We start from the raw sequence: 16,546 nt of genomic DNA on the forward strand, positions 1-16,546 counted from the left end.
TTGTCTTCTTGGGCTGGGGCCTGCCCTGTACAGAGGTTGGACTTGTGTGTTGGTTTCAAGGCGTGTATCTAACCTTGAGACTTAACCTTGAGAGATAAGAGAGGATTCTGTGGGTACATCTGGTTTCTGTCTTATCAAGTAGAATGTCACAGTGTTCAAACTAAGGAGTGTGATTTGCAGGTTTACATGAGCACTGAGAAAGGTAACAATTCACAGTGAGTAAAATGGAGCCTAATTATAGCATTCCCCGTTTTGACATAACTTTATTGGTTCAATTAAACACAGGTTGGAACGTTATTGCTGTATTGTGTCACATCTGTGAGTTGCAGCCAACTTAGCAGGCCCCCAAACTGCAAGTGGCTACCTATTCAGATGCAGTACAACCAGATAGGAGATTTTTGATATCCCCCTTTTGATATAATTTTATTAAATCAACACAAAAAAGAACATCATAACCGTATAGTTTATTTGTAAGCATGTCTTGATTGCGTTGAGCGTCCTATATGTATGCAAGTATGTTTAAGCTGTTCTTCATTGCATATAAGTGCAGCAAGCAATTCTTCATTGCACAGGCATGTGGAAATGATAAACAGAGCAATGTGGGCATGCCAAAACAGTCAGAAAACAAAGCATTAGCTAAAAAATTAATATCAGGAGTTACAACCATGGTGCTGGGAACAGAACCTCTTTCCCAAGGGAGAACAACCTTCCAAAACTCTACTGATAGCATATCCACAATGAGCACAAGAATCATAGAAGAAAACTATAAATTTCATGCCTCTACATGTGTGTAATGCTATATGAGGGTATGTGTTAACTGTAGCAAAATTTATGTATTTACAGGGGTTCAAGAGTATAAATAGTGATCTTCATCGTCAGCATCCTTGTGGTCTTCAGTCTCATCCCCTCCAGGCTCAGAGAGGGAGGCCAGGGGAACAGTTTCAGCAGCATGTTGTGACAATTCGTAAGGAGGTGGTGTGGGGAATTTGTCATTGATAGTCGTGGTAATACACTTTAGGCAGAGGTGCCTGATACATGGTATACAGCAACAGCCACATAAAGTTAACACAGTTACAGCAACAACTAAGGAAAAGAAAAAGACATAATTAATGTTTTCCACTTGCCAAAAATCCTGTTTAGCCAATGAGTTAAGAGATTGTCTAGCCCTGAGTGTTCTGCGAACTCTTCTGACATGGTCTTAAGACCAGAAAGGGCTTGAGTTATAGAGCAATCTGGGGCTGTGTTGTTAGGGATGAACACACAGCAGTCTTGGGAAAACATAGCACACACCACCTCTTTCAGCTAGGAGGAAATCAAGGGCCATTCTGTTTTGGTAAGCCATCAGAGAGGTAGCAGCCAATTGTTCATGCAGTCCAGCAATGGCATCTCTAGTCATATTGTTGAGCCTCTTGACATTAAAATGGATGTAATTAATCCTGTCTACATTTTTATTTTATTTTATAGTGACCCACCAGAATAGAGACTCAACCCCTTAAGCAACTTGATCAACCAATTTATATTCATGAAGTACACCTCTGGGGACTCCAGTTGCATCTATATAGGTCGTGCGTGCACAAGTAAGCAAGGTAGCATTAGCCCAATCAGTGACATCGATGGTATTAATACACGTCGTCTGAGATGTCACCAACAGGTGAGCCTGTGGCGCCAGTTCTAACTAGACAGGTGTGGTTATTTTTAACGGGTAAAGAGTGGGGGAAACGCCTGTCGTGGAGCCAATGGATAAGGCAATTCTAGGTGTTTACAGGTGTTTGTAGGGTTGTCTATCACGTGCAATTGCATCATACAGTAGGTCTCGTTATAAGAGAAGGGTGAGGGTACTGTTAGTAGGGCTGGCCGGGGGGAGGAGCATACTATGCATTCATACGTTGTAGCCGCTCTGGTGGCGCTTTGTACCCATTCTAACCAATAGTTTTTCTGTGAAAATCCTGTCTCAATTAATATTTTATCATTAATAGTGTAGTTTCGAGTGTTAAGTTTAGTCACTGTTGAGTGTCCTGCTGAGCCATGTACCAGGGAAGTAGTATTTGCTGGTAGCAGAGTTATTTTGATGGGTGTTAATGGGTTCTTGCCAGTAATGTCTTCTCCTAATGCCAACTAGAAATGGTCATCAGACGATGCCCAGGGTGACTGCGTAAGGTTCTTTACAGTTACAATTAAGGGGTTGCATTTCTCTGTGGACCTGGTATGTTGGTCCTGAATTAGGGTAATTTTGTTTTTAAGCTCATTCCAATTGTCTGAGGTAGGGGAGGCTGTATAGCTGCATGGTCCAGAGTTCCAATACACATAACTCCAATTAGGGCACCATGGATTGGTGGTGGGCTGTCCCCACATGAAAATGCACATGTATACATCATAACCTCTCCAACTGTGGGGTGACGATCCACACTTTATGGCATCACACAAATCAAATTTAAAGGACTAAGGAGCCTGATCATGAGTCACATTCAGCTCAATTTTGGTTCCATATTTGTCACCATGTAACTGTCTTTTAGTTCTATTCTTTGGTGTGGATTGTGTGTTTGTCTGTGGGGACAGGTGCTGAGTCATAGGTCTTATTTTGGATTGATTGTGCTTCAGATTGTTGGCTGTTGACTTTCTTGAGGACCCAGTCTCCTACTTCAACAGGTGAGGTATCATGGTCCTGCCCCTGGGTGAGTATCTCTGTACCTGTTGAGATATACTGATCACAGTGTTGTTCAGTTTTTTCACATATTCACATATATTTTCATACTGCAACAGAACAGGTGGTGAGTCTGTTGGTGCAGTAGTGAATGGACAGGGCATTTTTCTCCCTGTCAAGATCTCATGTGGACTGACATTCAGGGTGGCATTAGAAGTGGACCTTATGTTATACAACACAATAGGTAAGGCTTCGATCCAAGTTAATTTTGTGTCTGCACAATCGCTAGACCGTCCTTAATTGTTGTTTGCCCTTTCCACTAGTCCTTGTGACGCTGGGTGTTAAACTGCGCCAAATTTATGACTGATCCCAAACATTTTTTCCACTTTTCTTAGTTCTTCATTCGAGAAGTGAGTACCATTGTCAGATCTTATCACTTCTGGTACTCCAAATCTTGGTATCATTTCTCGTGAGCCATTTTATCACTTCTTTCCCTTTTTTGCTCTTGGTAGGTGTGGCTTCCATCCACCTAGAAGATTAATCTACACAAACGAGAAGGTATCTTTTACTTTCTGTTCTGTGCTCTGCTCCCATGTCAGTAAAATCAAGTACAGTTTTTTTCCATGGAGCATCTGGAACTGGAAAACTACCCAGTCCTGCTTTTAGTGAGACCTTTGGATTAAATTGATTACATATCTCACATGACTGTACAAAATATTTTACAATGTCTTTGAGGTGTGGATGCCACCAGTGTTGTGAAATGAGCGCCATTACCTTTGAGCTAGCACACTGACCTCTGCTGTGTGCTTCCTGACATAGCAAGTTCAGTAGTCCAGCTGGAGCTACTATTTTGCCTTCATGTTTCCTCCAGAGTCCTGAGGAATCGTTTGTGGCTCCTTTTTCTTCCCATGCCTGTTTTTCAGATGGAGCAGCTGCTTCTCAAAGCTGTTTAATGTTTTGTACACATAAGTCTCGATGTGATTTATCCTCAGATGTATTCTGAGACATTTGTTTATATACATTGTACCCTGCTGTTGATTTTGCTACCATGTCTCCTGCATTATTACCTCTCGCTACTCTGGCATCTCCTTTTTGATGTCATCTGCACTTGACTACAGCAACCTGTTTTGGTTCAAGCAGGGCATAATAGAGATCAAGTAGCTGATTCAGGTGTTTAACAGGGGTGCAACCTGAGGTCACAAAACCTTTTCTTCTCCAATGACACATGTCCACATGTACAGCCTGAACTGCATAGGCTGAGTCAGTATAAATGGTTGTAGTTTTTCCTTTTGATAATTTGCACGCTTCCGTTATTGCAGCTAATTCTGCCATTTGAGCTGATGCTGGCTGTGGAATTGTTTGTGCATCCCTTATCTCCAGTTCATCAGATGTTGTTTCTACAATGGCATATGATGTTACTAATGCGCCAGTCGGTGAGTGATGACTATGTCCATCACAATATAGTGTTATTTGAGCGTTTTTGATCAGTTCTTTGTGTAACGTAGAGTGTAGTTGCATTTTTTTTGTTAGTTTCTGCTTCACAGTCAGCTTCAGATTGTTGACTGTCCCACCACAGGATTGGTACTACAATTACTAATGTTAATGTGGCTAATATAATGACAGTTACTCGAGTACTAAACCCTAGTCTCCAAAGTGGAGTCTTTTTTAGAGGGTGTGGTCCGTTGGGGTTGATCCAGTCTGTGGTACATCATCATTTCCAGTGTGTTGGTCAGTGCTAGTAGATAAGGTTCCTAAGCCAGTCCTAAACTCAGACATTGTTCTCTCAGTTGGGTCCTGAGTAAGTGTACAGTGTGTTTTGTGGATCCAGATACTCAGCCTGTCTTCTGTCAACCATACCGTCACACAATGTGATGTAGCTTCTGCTACCTTGTATGGTCCCTTCCACCTGGGTGAAGACCAATTGAGTTTGTTGACTTTCTTGAGGACCCAGTCTCCTACTTCAACAGGTGAGGTATTGTGGTCCTGCTCCTGGGTGAGTATCTCTGTTACCCGTTGAGATATACTGATCACAGTGTTGTTCAGTTTATTCACATATTCACATATATTTTCATACTGCAACAGAACAGGTGGTGAGTCTGTTGGTGCAGTAGTGAATGGACAGGGCATTTTTCTCCCTGTCAAGATCTCATGTGGACTGACATTCAGGGTGGCATTAGAAGTGGACCTTATGTTATACAACACAATAGGTAAGGCTTCGATCCAATTTAATTTTGTGTCTGCACAATCGCTAGACCTTCCTTAATTGTTCTGTTTGCCCTTTCCACTAGTCCTTGTGACGCTGGGTGATAAACTGCGCCAAATTTATGACTGATCCCAAACATTTTTTCCACTTTTCTTAGTTCTTCATTCGAGAAGTGAGTACCATTGTCAGATCTTATCACTTCTGGTACTCCAAATCTTGGTATCATTTCTCGTGAGCCATTTTATCACTTCTTTCCCTTTTTCGCTCTTGGTAGGTGTGGCTTCCATCCACCTAGAAATTTAATCTACACAAACGAGAAGGTATCTTTTACTTTCTGTTCTGTGCTCTGCTCCCATGTCAGTAAAATCAAGTACAGTTTTTTTCCATGGAGCATCTGGAACTGGAAAACTACCCAGTCCTGCTTTTAGTGAGACCTTTGGATTAAATTGATTACATATCTCACATGACTGTACAAAATATTTTACAATGTCTTTGAGGTGTGGATGTCACCAGTGTTGTGAAATGAGCGCCATAGCTTTTGAGCTAGCACACTGACCTCTGCTGTGTGCTTCCTGACATAGCAAGTTCAGTAGTCCAGCTGGAGCTACTATTTTGCCTTCATGTTTCCTCCAGAGTCCTGAGGAATCGTTTGTGGCTCCTTTTTCTTCCCATGCCTGTTTTTCAGATGGAGCAGCTGCTTCTCAAAGCTGTTTAATGTTTTGTACACATAGGTCTCGATGTGATTTATCCTCAGATGTATTCTGAGACATTTGTTTATATACATTGCTGCTGTTGATTTTGCTGCCATGTCTCCTGCATTATTACCTCTCGCTACTCTGGCATCTCCTTTTTGATGCCATCTGCACTTGACTACAGCAACCTGTTTTGGTTCAAGCAGGGCATAATAGAGATCAAGTAGCTGATTCAGGTGTTTAACAGGGGTGCAACCTGAGGTCACAAAACCTTTTCTTCTCCAATGACACATGTCCACATGTACAGCCTGAACTGCATAGGCTGAGTCAGTATAAATGGTTGTAGTTTTTCCTTTTGATAATTTGCACGCTTCTGTTATTGCAACTAATTCTGCCATTTGAGCTGATGCTGGCTGTGAAATTGTTCGTGCATCTCTTATCTCCAGTTCATCAGATGTTGTTTCTACAATGGCATATGATGTTACTAATGTGCCAGACGGTGCGTGATGACTATGTCCATCGCAATATAGTGTTATTTGTGTGTTTTCGATCGGTTCTTTGTGTAACGTAGAGTGTAGTTGCATTTTTTTTTATTAGTTTCTGCTTCACAGTCATGGTCTTGTTTAGTGTTCAACTGTGAGGCCATATTAGCTCCTGTGCTGGTGAAATGGATGTGAGGTTTGTTGAGCAGTTGTTGTAGGTCTTGGATTCTATGTGCTGATAGTGTGAATGCGTTGGAGTAAAGAAAGGCTTTCACTCCATGTGTAGTATGCATAATGGTCCAATTACTCATGGTGATATGAGAGGTCGTTTGTACTGCTTTTCCTACAGCTGCCACATGTCTGACACATATAGAGTGTCCTATTTCCACATTATGTAATTTTGAGCTATAGTAAATGAGCACTTTCCTGACTGTTGTACTCCTACTCTTCCCCTTTTGAAAAAGAACAGCATTTATACAACTGTTCTTTACGTCAACATCCAAATGAAACGGCTCTGAGTAATTTGGAGCATGAAGAGAACATGCGTTAGACCAGTGTTTCTCAATTCCGGTCCTCGGGCCCCCCTGCCCTGCATGTTTTAGATATTTCCTGCTCCAATTCGAATGAGTGGCTCGTTATGAAGCCACTGCAGAGCTTGATGACGAGCCGATCATTTGAATCAGCTGTGGTGGAGGAGGGAAACATCTAAAACATGCAGGGCAGGGGGGCCCGAGGACCGGAATTGAGAAACACTGCGTTAGACAAAGCGGTCTTGACATCCACAAATGCTTTGTCCGCTGCTGCCGTCCACTGTAACAGAGAGTTACAGTTTTTGTATCAAAGCATGTGTGATTAGTGCTCTCGACGGTGCCACCAAACTGGAAAAATCAGGTACAAAGTTTTTGCTGTATGTTACTAGCCCCAGAAACTGCATCATGGATTTTACAGTGGTTGGTTTGGAATGACTCAAAATGTCTGTCTTCTGGGCATTGGTCATATGCAGGCTAGAAGACCAGATGACACGACCCAAGAAAGTCACCTGAGGTCTCCTGATTTGGAGTTTGGACTTTGAAACTTTAAACCCACAGTCAGCAAGATGACATAATACAATTTCAGTGGCAGTCATGATAGAATCCGAGTCAGGAACTGCTAAAAGAATATCATTCACACACTGGAGAAGGGAGACACCTTGTGGCAACATCAAGGATTGTAGCTGTAGTTTCAGAACATGATTGAAGATGGATGGTGAGTCAATGAGGCCTTGAGGTAGACGAGAATGTGTGGTGTGTATCCTCATATGAAAAAGCGAACATCTGTTGAGAGTCCTCATGCAGGGGCACACAGAAGAATGCATTAGCCAAGTCAATGCAGGAGAAAAACTGTTGGCCAGGCGAAATAGCATTCAACATGGTATAGGGGTTCGGCATGTCATAGTTTGTGGGAACAATGACTTTGTTGATTGGTCTGAGATCACGGACCATGCGATAATCAGGTTTACCAGGCTTTTGAACAGGATTATGGGAGTGTTCCACGAGTAGGTTGTAGGTATAAGAACACCTGCCTGTGATAGTCCTGTAATTGTGTTTTTGATACCCGCAACTTGGTCAGACTTGAGTGGGTATTTGGATAGGAACAACGTTGGGCTTCAATGGGATAGAGATAGGTGGAATGTTGAGCAGACCAACGTCAGTGGAACATGTCGACCACAGGGTTTGAGACAGACTGTCTAGCAACGCCTGTGTGTGTGGGTGATCAGAGTTTTCTCTACCATGTGTTCGAGACAAATAGTGTTTTTCCGGGTGTAATATAGTGTGTGAGACATGAGGAATCATGTAGGTCTGCGTGGAAGGCAAGTAGCAAAGATTTTTATTCTGTCTAGGAGTCCAAACACATGTTGCCAAGCAACGCTTCACCATGGGACCTAGGTTTTTAGCTTCTCCTCCATTAGCTACCTTCAGAGTAATGTGAGGGGTGGATGTGTTTGCCATAGCATACAATATCTCCACAGAGGCGGGTAAGGAAACAGCAGCAGGCACACCTTCCTGACCTACATAGATGTCACATGTCTCAACAATGGGATACTCTCTGGTCCCACAAAGCATCATAGTTTTCATCACCATACAGCTCATAGTTAAATGTACAATGGCGTGGGTCAGGTGGATCAGTGTTGAAATGCAAGACAGAAATCCAAGGGAGCCAGGGGGAGAGGGTGTCATGTGTTGGGGTGGAGGAAAAGTCAGAAATGAGTCCCCACCATATCTCCACCCCTTGTTCATTAGCAGCATCAGAGGGATTGGCAGTCGCTTGTACCATTTGCCACATAGCTCACTTCGGCGTGGCACAACGTTATACAGAGCTATCTGAGAAGGTAATATCAACATGATCAGGGGCCATGAGCAAGGAAATGTTTTGTGAACACATGATATCCCTGGCCAAGAGATTCACAGGGCAAGAGGGAGAAAGAAAAAATGAGTGTTCAAAAGCAAGGGACTTCCATAAGCATGAGACAGTTTTTGACAGAGGCCACTCTTCTGTGTTTCCCGAGAAGCCAACAACAGGTACGGTCTTCCTCGATGGAGGGAGTGGCATATTTATAGTGGAATACCTGGCTCCTGTGTCGATCATACACATGTTGTCCTGGCCGTTGACTGTTAGTCTAACTAACTCAAGAAACAAGTCATCAGAACACAGTTAGTCACCTGCTGTCAGTCCTGGGCAGCCCTATTGTGCCGTTTGGGGGGCCTGATGCCAATTTTCCTGCTTTGGGTGTGAAGGTGGAGGAGCATGAGGAGGGAGAGGAGGGGGAGGATACGTCTTATAATCATATCGAGGAGTCACTTTTTGTGGTTGGTACTGTCAGGCTTCACATTGTTTAGCCCAATGGCCGTAGCCTTCACATCAATAGCATTGATCATTTCTGTTTGGTCCTGATCTGGACCTGTTAATGTTACTTCCCCTTCTTCTATTGTCAATCCAAGGTCTGCTCTGTAGAGCAACCTGTCTGTCAGGATAGGAAGGTGGGTCAGGGTAAGGACCGTGCGGCATTTGCATGGCAGGAGGAGGGGCCTGAGGCATCGGTTGTGGTGGTGCTTGCCGTAGCAACTGTTTAGCAGAAGCTTTGTTCTAATTTACTTTAACTCTGATTTCTTTCAATTGTGATTTAGCCAATTGTGTCTGGAGAGACGCCAAATCCTTTTTCTCCTGATTCCATTGCTCAAACTCATTATCAATATATTGAGTGACATGCGCTGCACATACTAAGTATGCCATAGTGGATAACCTTACTACCTGTAGTAGCATCGTCTTACACGGCATAGGGACAATCACTATTCTCCCGGCATCAGGCTTTCCTGGAATCAAAAATGTCCTTTAGTAATTGAAAATACAATGTCTTTTTATTCTAGCCAATTTAAGTAACACTGGGACACTTATTCACTTTCCCTCACGTGAGACTATGTGTTTTTACTTTGCATGTGACCATTCAGAAGAAAAAAAAACAGACCAAACACTTTTCCCAAATTTGCTGTAGTTTTAGCGATCAGACAATAATCTTGTTCAGACAATTTATTTTGATATGGCCAATGTGCAGATATTTTGAATAGAAACAGGTTTTCTGCATAACTGTTGTTTCAGGCGTGCCTGGAATTGTCTGAAAAACCGCCTCCGACTGACTCCAGCAGTCATCAATCGGACACGGTCTCAGAGTCAACCAATCTGGGTCATGGCACCAAATTTGTTAGCCCGATTCTTTTGTTGGAAGCCCAAGAACAAGACTGAAGAAATCTTCACTTCACAGATGTAGAATTTATTCAGGTCACAGGTGAAGTAAGGCAGCGCTGGGCTCGAAGTGACAGAGCTCTCGCAGGATCTCAGTCAGAACGAGCCCAGATTTCCGGGGTGTATTCACGATAGCATACCAACACAGGTAGACCCAGACGACGGAGGTGAATGAGGACATTAAATCAATTAAATCAGAGCTCAGACTGTTCTGATAACGATAATAACTTCTGACCAGAGTCCTTCAGAATAATAGCGTCATCGGCTCAAAACTTAGCTAGCTTGGTTAGCATTACTTCCTTAGTGCTGATGGCCTTTTTCTCACTGTTTGCCTTGAAACTAAGCATTTCTGTTCAATTTGGTGCAAATATTACATTTGTCAACACATTAACTGAAATCAAAAGCAACATAAAAGCTTACAATGTCAAATATTTTATTAAAAAAGGAAAGTAATAGAATTAGGCAAGAGGAAGCAATGTAAATAAAAATGAATGTTCCTGTATGCATAAAATACTCACTATATATCTAAGTTATTCTCAACCAGCGACCAACTGCCCACTGCAGTCTGTTTTTACCATCTGTTACACTTGTAAATGTTCAGTCTTTAGTTAAGATTAGATAAACCTTGATCCAGTACTGTATGCTCCACATCACAGCCCTGCACGGCTATCTCCCACATTTTGGTCACAGATCCACTGATCAAATTTGTTGTATTTTTGTCTCAAATGATGTCACCGCTATTTATTCTCACAGAGAAATGTCTCCTCAGGAAGATACTCTGCAGAAAAACTATTGATTTTACCGTCTATCTTCTAATTGGCAGCCACCTAACACTGCTTTTTTCCTGCTTATAGATCAGTTTGCTTTCTTCTTCTGATGTTATTTTGCTTCAGAGAAAACAACAGCTCTGCCTGACAAGTGAAAAGATTTTCAACAACCAATGTCACTTGGCAAGAAGTTCAACACTTAGCTGCCATTTTGTCATTATTAACTCTGCTACACAAGGATCCACACACTGGTGCTGGACTGATAAATTGGGTGGTATCTTATTACAGATTTATAGTATCAGTATATGTCAGCTGATGAGTGTTGGTCTACCGAGCACTGATAAGTTTTTTTTTTTTATGCTGTAAAATGTCCCACTAGTACTGTACATATCCTGGTCGCAATTCTTTAAATACCACAAGAAGAGATCCCTATCAAAACAGTATGTATTTACGTAAACAAGCAAACAAACAAAAAAATTGACTGACTGTCAGTATCAAACATCAGTATTGTCCTCAATAATCCAGAAACAGTCAAGCTATATTCCACGTTAACTATCCCACACGTTCCCATGTACAGTCCTCCTCCCACCTCCAGTGACATCATCACTTTGCTGTGGCGTTCCCATGTGGCGGCAGTTGCTGCTGCGGCTGCTGCTGCTCGGCCAGCGCCTGCTGCAGCCGGGTGCGTTTCCTGGAGTAGTGCTGCCAGTGCAGCAGCTGCTGCTCGTCGATGAACTTGGCACACTGAGCGTTGACCAGCTCTTTCCTGAAGTGTTCGTACTGCAGCAGCTCCAGCATGTGCAGGCAGTGAGGATACCTGCAGAGGGAGAGCAGATTCAGACTGTACTGAAGAAAATCACATTTGTGACTGAAGGTGGAAAGACTGATCTGGTTTTCAGTGGAGCGGTCTGATACACACTCGATCCCAATATCATTGCAACTTAACAAATCAGTCTGCTGTAACTCTTTTTTTAGATCCAAACCGACGTGTTAGTCCGTCTCTCAGTACTCTCTGACTTCTGTGGCTCTTAGCCCACTGGTTCTTTAAAAACATCTCACAAATATATGGTTTCACTTCAGCTGCTCATTTTAGTTTTTACTCAAATAAACAGGAGGAAATAGAGCAGTTGTTGAGGACTATTTTCAGTGGTGAATTAATCCACATTTGGTGCCGTAGTGAGTATTTGGAGCAGCAGAGCAGTTCATGTGGTTCTGAGTCAAAATAAATTATGGTATGCATGGGTTGGCTTACTTGAGGAACTTTGCATATTCAGGCTCCTTCCAGTACAGCAGGTACTTCAGGTAGTTAATGAAGGGCCTCTCTCTCAGGACACCTCTCTGAGCCAAAACTGGAGGTACAAACACATAAGAAGTCAGTGTTATCAGTCAGGATTTCAGGACTTTGATCACATTTAGCCAAAAGAGCATCCGTGAGCTTCAACATCGATGTTGAGTGGTCAGGTCTGATTCACAGTCAGTGTTCCATTTCATCCCACAGTTGTTGGAGTATTAAGGTGACTATTTCTCCACCAGAATTACATTCATGGCAGTGTGGGGAGAGCTTTAACACAACATTTAAACTCAATTCCCCTGAGAGGGAAATAAAATATTGATGTTTAATTTTAAAGGTCAATAATTTTCAAAGGGGCTTTCAGGAAAGAACTATGTAATCTAACTAAATTCAAAATAGCGACAATGTTATGAGACAGCGTTTAGAAGCAGTTGTTGATTTGGGATTTCTTTAAATGAACCGGTCTTTTACATAAAACTTACAGAGAATATAATCTAACGATAAAACAGAAAAAGATCCCAAAATTAAAAAAAAAAAAAGACTAAGTATATTAGTGCGTGTTGGAGTTTTCAAAAGTTGAAACACACTATTGTCTAAAATACTGAATGCTGTGGCTGTAAAAGTAGCTGTGATAAAACCTCTTCTTAAAGAGCCTAATCTTGATCCAGGGGTTTTAGCCAACTATAGACCTCCATCTAACCTTAACTTTTGAATTGAACTGAATTGTAGCATGAATTTTCCGTCACTGGAACTGTGCTCAGGGGTGTAGCTCTTCTAAGTCACCTTAGTCTGCACCAGGCAGTTGAATTCATCCCACAGACATTTTTTAAAAGCTGATACCAGTATGTTCATTCTGAAGCTGCTGACAGTCAATAAGCACAATGGCCTCTGAGCCTGATAATGAAATAAAGTGTCTTAAACTCGGAGGGAACATCAGAAATTGTCGACAGTCAAACCACACAGAAAAGAGAAATATCCGAGCTGTTGTCTGCTGTCACTCACAGTTTAAATAGTTCGGGTTGGCCAAACACTGGACGAACTCCAGCTCCGACTGGAAACGGTTCCTGGCCTGCTCCTCTGGACCCAAAAGCACACACAACAGTTTAACAGCAAAATACACCTAAGCTACAACATGATGATGAAGATACGTTCTATCTGAAGAGGTGATCAAATTTTAGGCAGTGCAGATTTAGAGAAACAATTCTGACAGCAGGTTTTAACATTTCTACAATAATCATTTTCAGTTAATCTGGTTCCATTATAGTTGCACAACATTTGTTTTTATCACAGTCTTAAAAGGAAACAACAGACTATGGATGTGTCATATCAAAATGCTTAGAATAAATACAAAAATGTCTTCTTCATCATGTTACATCATAGAAACAAATGAAAGGGTTTATGTAATAACTGCATTTGAATACTGAGTTAATGCCTTTTAAATATGCATAACACTAGTTTAACACTTTAGTTTTCTTTATCAGCTGAATGCTAGCAGTCAAATAGTAATTAAATAATTAATTGGATTTAATGTGAATGTGTACATATTTCCATACATACATACAGTCAGTCTCAGAAAAAGTCTTAGACCATGCTCAAACACACATTTTTTCGATAAATGAGAGTGTCCTTAGTTGGAATAATTTCTGATGTAGATCGGAATAGCACCGTCCACATACAACCTAAAAGGCATTTTTGCCAAATGACAAATACCCAGTCGCTAAAGCAATAAGAACAATAACCAAGTATCATTGTAACAATGTCTACATTAATATATTGAGTCGTGTATGTACATAAACAATTCTAATGCGTAATGCATGAAGCTAACTCATAAATTCCTTGACTGAAGACAGAACGCACCAGACTCCATTCAAATATCTGACAATATAACGGTGCTTAGTTTGTCGATGTGGTGTGATTTACCGCGCTGCACTAAATTGTAATAAGAAACAAAAGTTATATCTTTACAGCTTCCGATGATGCGAGGCGTCTGTAACTTGTAACGTCACAACAGCTAAATTTAATAATTTCGCTAAATGCTTTTGAAACGGCAATGTCGGATCATGTTTTCCAAATTCAAAGGTCAGTCTCAGTTACACAGAAAAGGCCTACAGTCATTTCAAACAAACACTTACTCTTCACAATATGTAAAGACGACTTACGTTACTTCAAATTATATATTTTATTTCTTTCATCCTTAATCTTAATGTCGCCCTCTCCATAAGGACTTATGGCAGCAAGCTAACATTAGCGCATGAAGCGATAAACCTGGGGCTACGCGTCCGTGAGCGAACTCAGTTGGGAGTCTCCGTCTATCTACCCATGAAGCAGCTACAATATCGACTACAAACCTGTTTCCATGACGCCGGCTACGGACAGACGCGGTTCTAAAAACAGCAGACAGTCACTCTTTAGATGACGACGATAACCACTCAACTAAAATATAAGAGAATAAATTTCTGAGCGTCGGTCTTTGTTGCTTTTAAGTCACCGCCATCAAAAGTGCTAAACCGTATTTGCCGGAAATCAGTACTCTTTTTCCGACTATTTACGTCGATTTACGTCAGCTGACGTTCATAGTCTGTTTGCTAGAGGGAGACATTTGACAACAGGCCCCTGACTGAATGACACAGAGACACCGAGTCCCTGTAGTGCTCTGAGGACAGTGTTATATAATTATAACACATTACATATTATATAATTATAACACGAACTCTGGATGTTATATAACTATAACTATAACTATAACTATAACTAGCTATCTATAACTATCTATACCTGATTTTATTTTCTATCTTCTTAATGTCTATTTGTTCTATTTGTTTTCTACCTATACTTTTAATTCTGCTATTGTAACAAGAGAATTTCCCCGGCATGGGATCAATAAAGTTTTATCTATCTTTTAGCCATCTTGTGTACTCTTTACTGGTCCTATTGACATTAGCCAAGACTGCACAGAATATGAATCTGCAGTGCTTCTATCAGATATGACATGTTTGTTAAAATACAACAGAAGTTCAGGAACACAGTAGCCTCACTTTGATGCTCAGCCAGCACAATCATGTCAGTTCATTGCACACACACAACCCTTACAGGTAGTTAATGTTACATTCTTCAAACACTAATGTGTCACAGCCAGAATCATAGTAACCAAAGCACAGCTGTGACTACAGCCACAACTATGCCAAAGCTGTCATCCCATGCTTAGAGTCACAGTCACAGTCTGTCAGAGTCAGACACTGTTATGACATCGTCTAGAGAGCCGTAGGCTCATTAACTTTATTAAATAGTTCCAGTAGTTATCTATCTAGCTGCAGTGACACAGCAGCAGTGACAGCTGAGGGCCATATACTCTCAATGTGCAGTACATAAACCTGTATCATAATACAGCCCAGCATTTTGCTATGGGAAAAGGAATGAAACACTTACTTTAGGAGATCTCAAAAGTAATTTCTGAAAAAACTAATTCTTACTTTCAGGGGCTCTGTTGCAATCAATCAACATTATAAATCAAAGTCCAAAAGTACACAGGTGTTGTTAAAAAATAAATAAATAAATAAATAATAATAATAATAATAATAATAATATACTTAATGCATCACTGATTAAAATAAGCCATTGTTCTTTTATTTTGATGCTTGGCAGTGTGCAAATGCTGTAGCTGCTCTGTCTGGTTATTTTATACTGTTGGGTAGTTTAATAGGCCAGGTCACATTTATCAGCTCATAAGCTTAACGAAAGATTAGAAACAAAGATCCCGTAAGTAGTAGTAGTAGTAACCTGTAACTCCAGCCAAGAAACTTTGAAGTAAAAACTACAGTATTTCCATATCTGTATTTATCTTTATATTTCATACATGCATTGCATCCAGTTTTGCGTTGTTTAATAGTCTAGGCTTCACAGTGTGTAACTCTGTGAGATAACTCTAAGAGGCAAGTCTGCTTTAGACAGCCTTAAAGCTGCACTAATCAATAATCTTTTAATAACAATGGTTGAAAGAGTAACATGAAAGTTTCTCTCTTGCAGTTGTGGAAAAGCAGCACCAAAAGAAAGTGGATCTTGGACTACATTCATCAGGTAGTCACAAACACAACTCCAGCTGAATGGCCATGTTGCTCTGTGTCTGCTGGACATAGAAGTAGGCAGCTTTTGGTTACTATGTAAGACAAATCTATTTTATAACAAGATGATGAAATGACCCATGTTGTGTTCCCAGCTTGTTCTTCTTGTTCTTAATCAATGAATGCAGCTTTGAATTTCATAAATTAATTCAATGATTTATAGAATTTATAAAATTATAGAAATGCGAAAATGGAGTAACAACACCTTCGGTATTATGTTCAAGATGAGAACTGGGTTTAGTTTGAAATAAAAAAAATGTATACACGATATTTACCTACAAAGCCTTGTATTACTTGTAGTATTACTACTTTAATTACATAGTCAAAGGTTCATTAAAGATACATTTTTATTAACACCAGATACAACTGTTAGTAACAATGTACTAAACATGGTACAAAACTCTGGATGTCACATATGTACAGTACACACTCAGTCACTTACTTACATATTACTAAATAAAAACTTGTTTAAATAGACAACAATACAAAACATTCAGTATACTTTCTGACTACTTAAAATAAACCCAATTCACAGGGACAAGAGATCCTCTATGTTCTTCTTGTGTCTTTTTGAG

General features: G+C 40.7%; 2 protein-coding genes across 2 annotated transcripts in view; both read right to left on the reverse strand.

Annotated features, from left to right (window-relative positions):
- Positions 1-9,802: 9,802 nt before the first annotated feature.
- Positions 9,803-14,390, reverse strand: med31 (mediator complex subunit 31). Its single transcript, XM_076751292.1, has 4 exons — positions 14,202-14,390; positions 12,856-12,930; positions 11,815-11,911; positions 9,803-11,379 (listed from the first exon to the last, which is right to left on the reverse strand). The coding sequence occupies exons 1-4, from the start codon at positions 14,209-14,211 to the stop codon at positions 11,166-11,168; spliced, it is 396 nt and encodes a 131-aa protein (XP_076607407.1). The 5' UTR covers positions 14,212-14,390; the 3' UTR covers positions 9,803-11,165.
- Positions 14,391-16,300: 1,910 nt separating this feature from the next.
- slc13a5a (solute carrier family 13 member 5a) overlaps positions 16,301-16,546 on the reverse strand; it is a 20,752-nt gene continuing 20,506 nt past the window's right edge. The window contains exon 13 of the mRNA XM_076749641.1: positions 16,301-16,546. This exon is cut by the window's right edge and continues 1,333 nt beyond it. The gene's annotated coding sequence lies outside the window, so the exon portion shown is untranslated.

Source organism: Chaetodon auriga, chromosome 15, assembly GCF_051107435.1.
Source record: "Chaetodon auriga isolate fChaAug3 chromosome 15, fChaAug3.hap1, whole genome shotgun sequence".
In the NCBI taxonomy this organism is placed as follows: Eukaryota; Metazoa; Chordata; class Actinopteri; order Chaetodontiformes; family Chaetodontidae; genus Chaetodon; species Chaetodon auriga.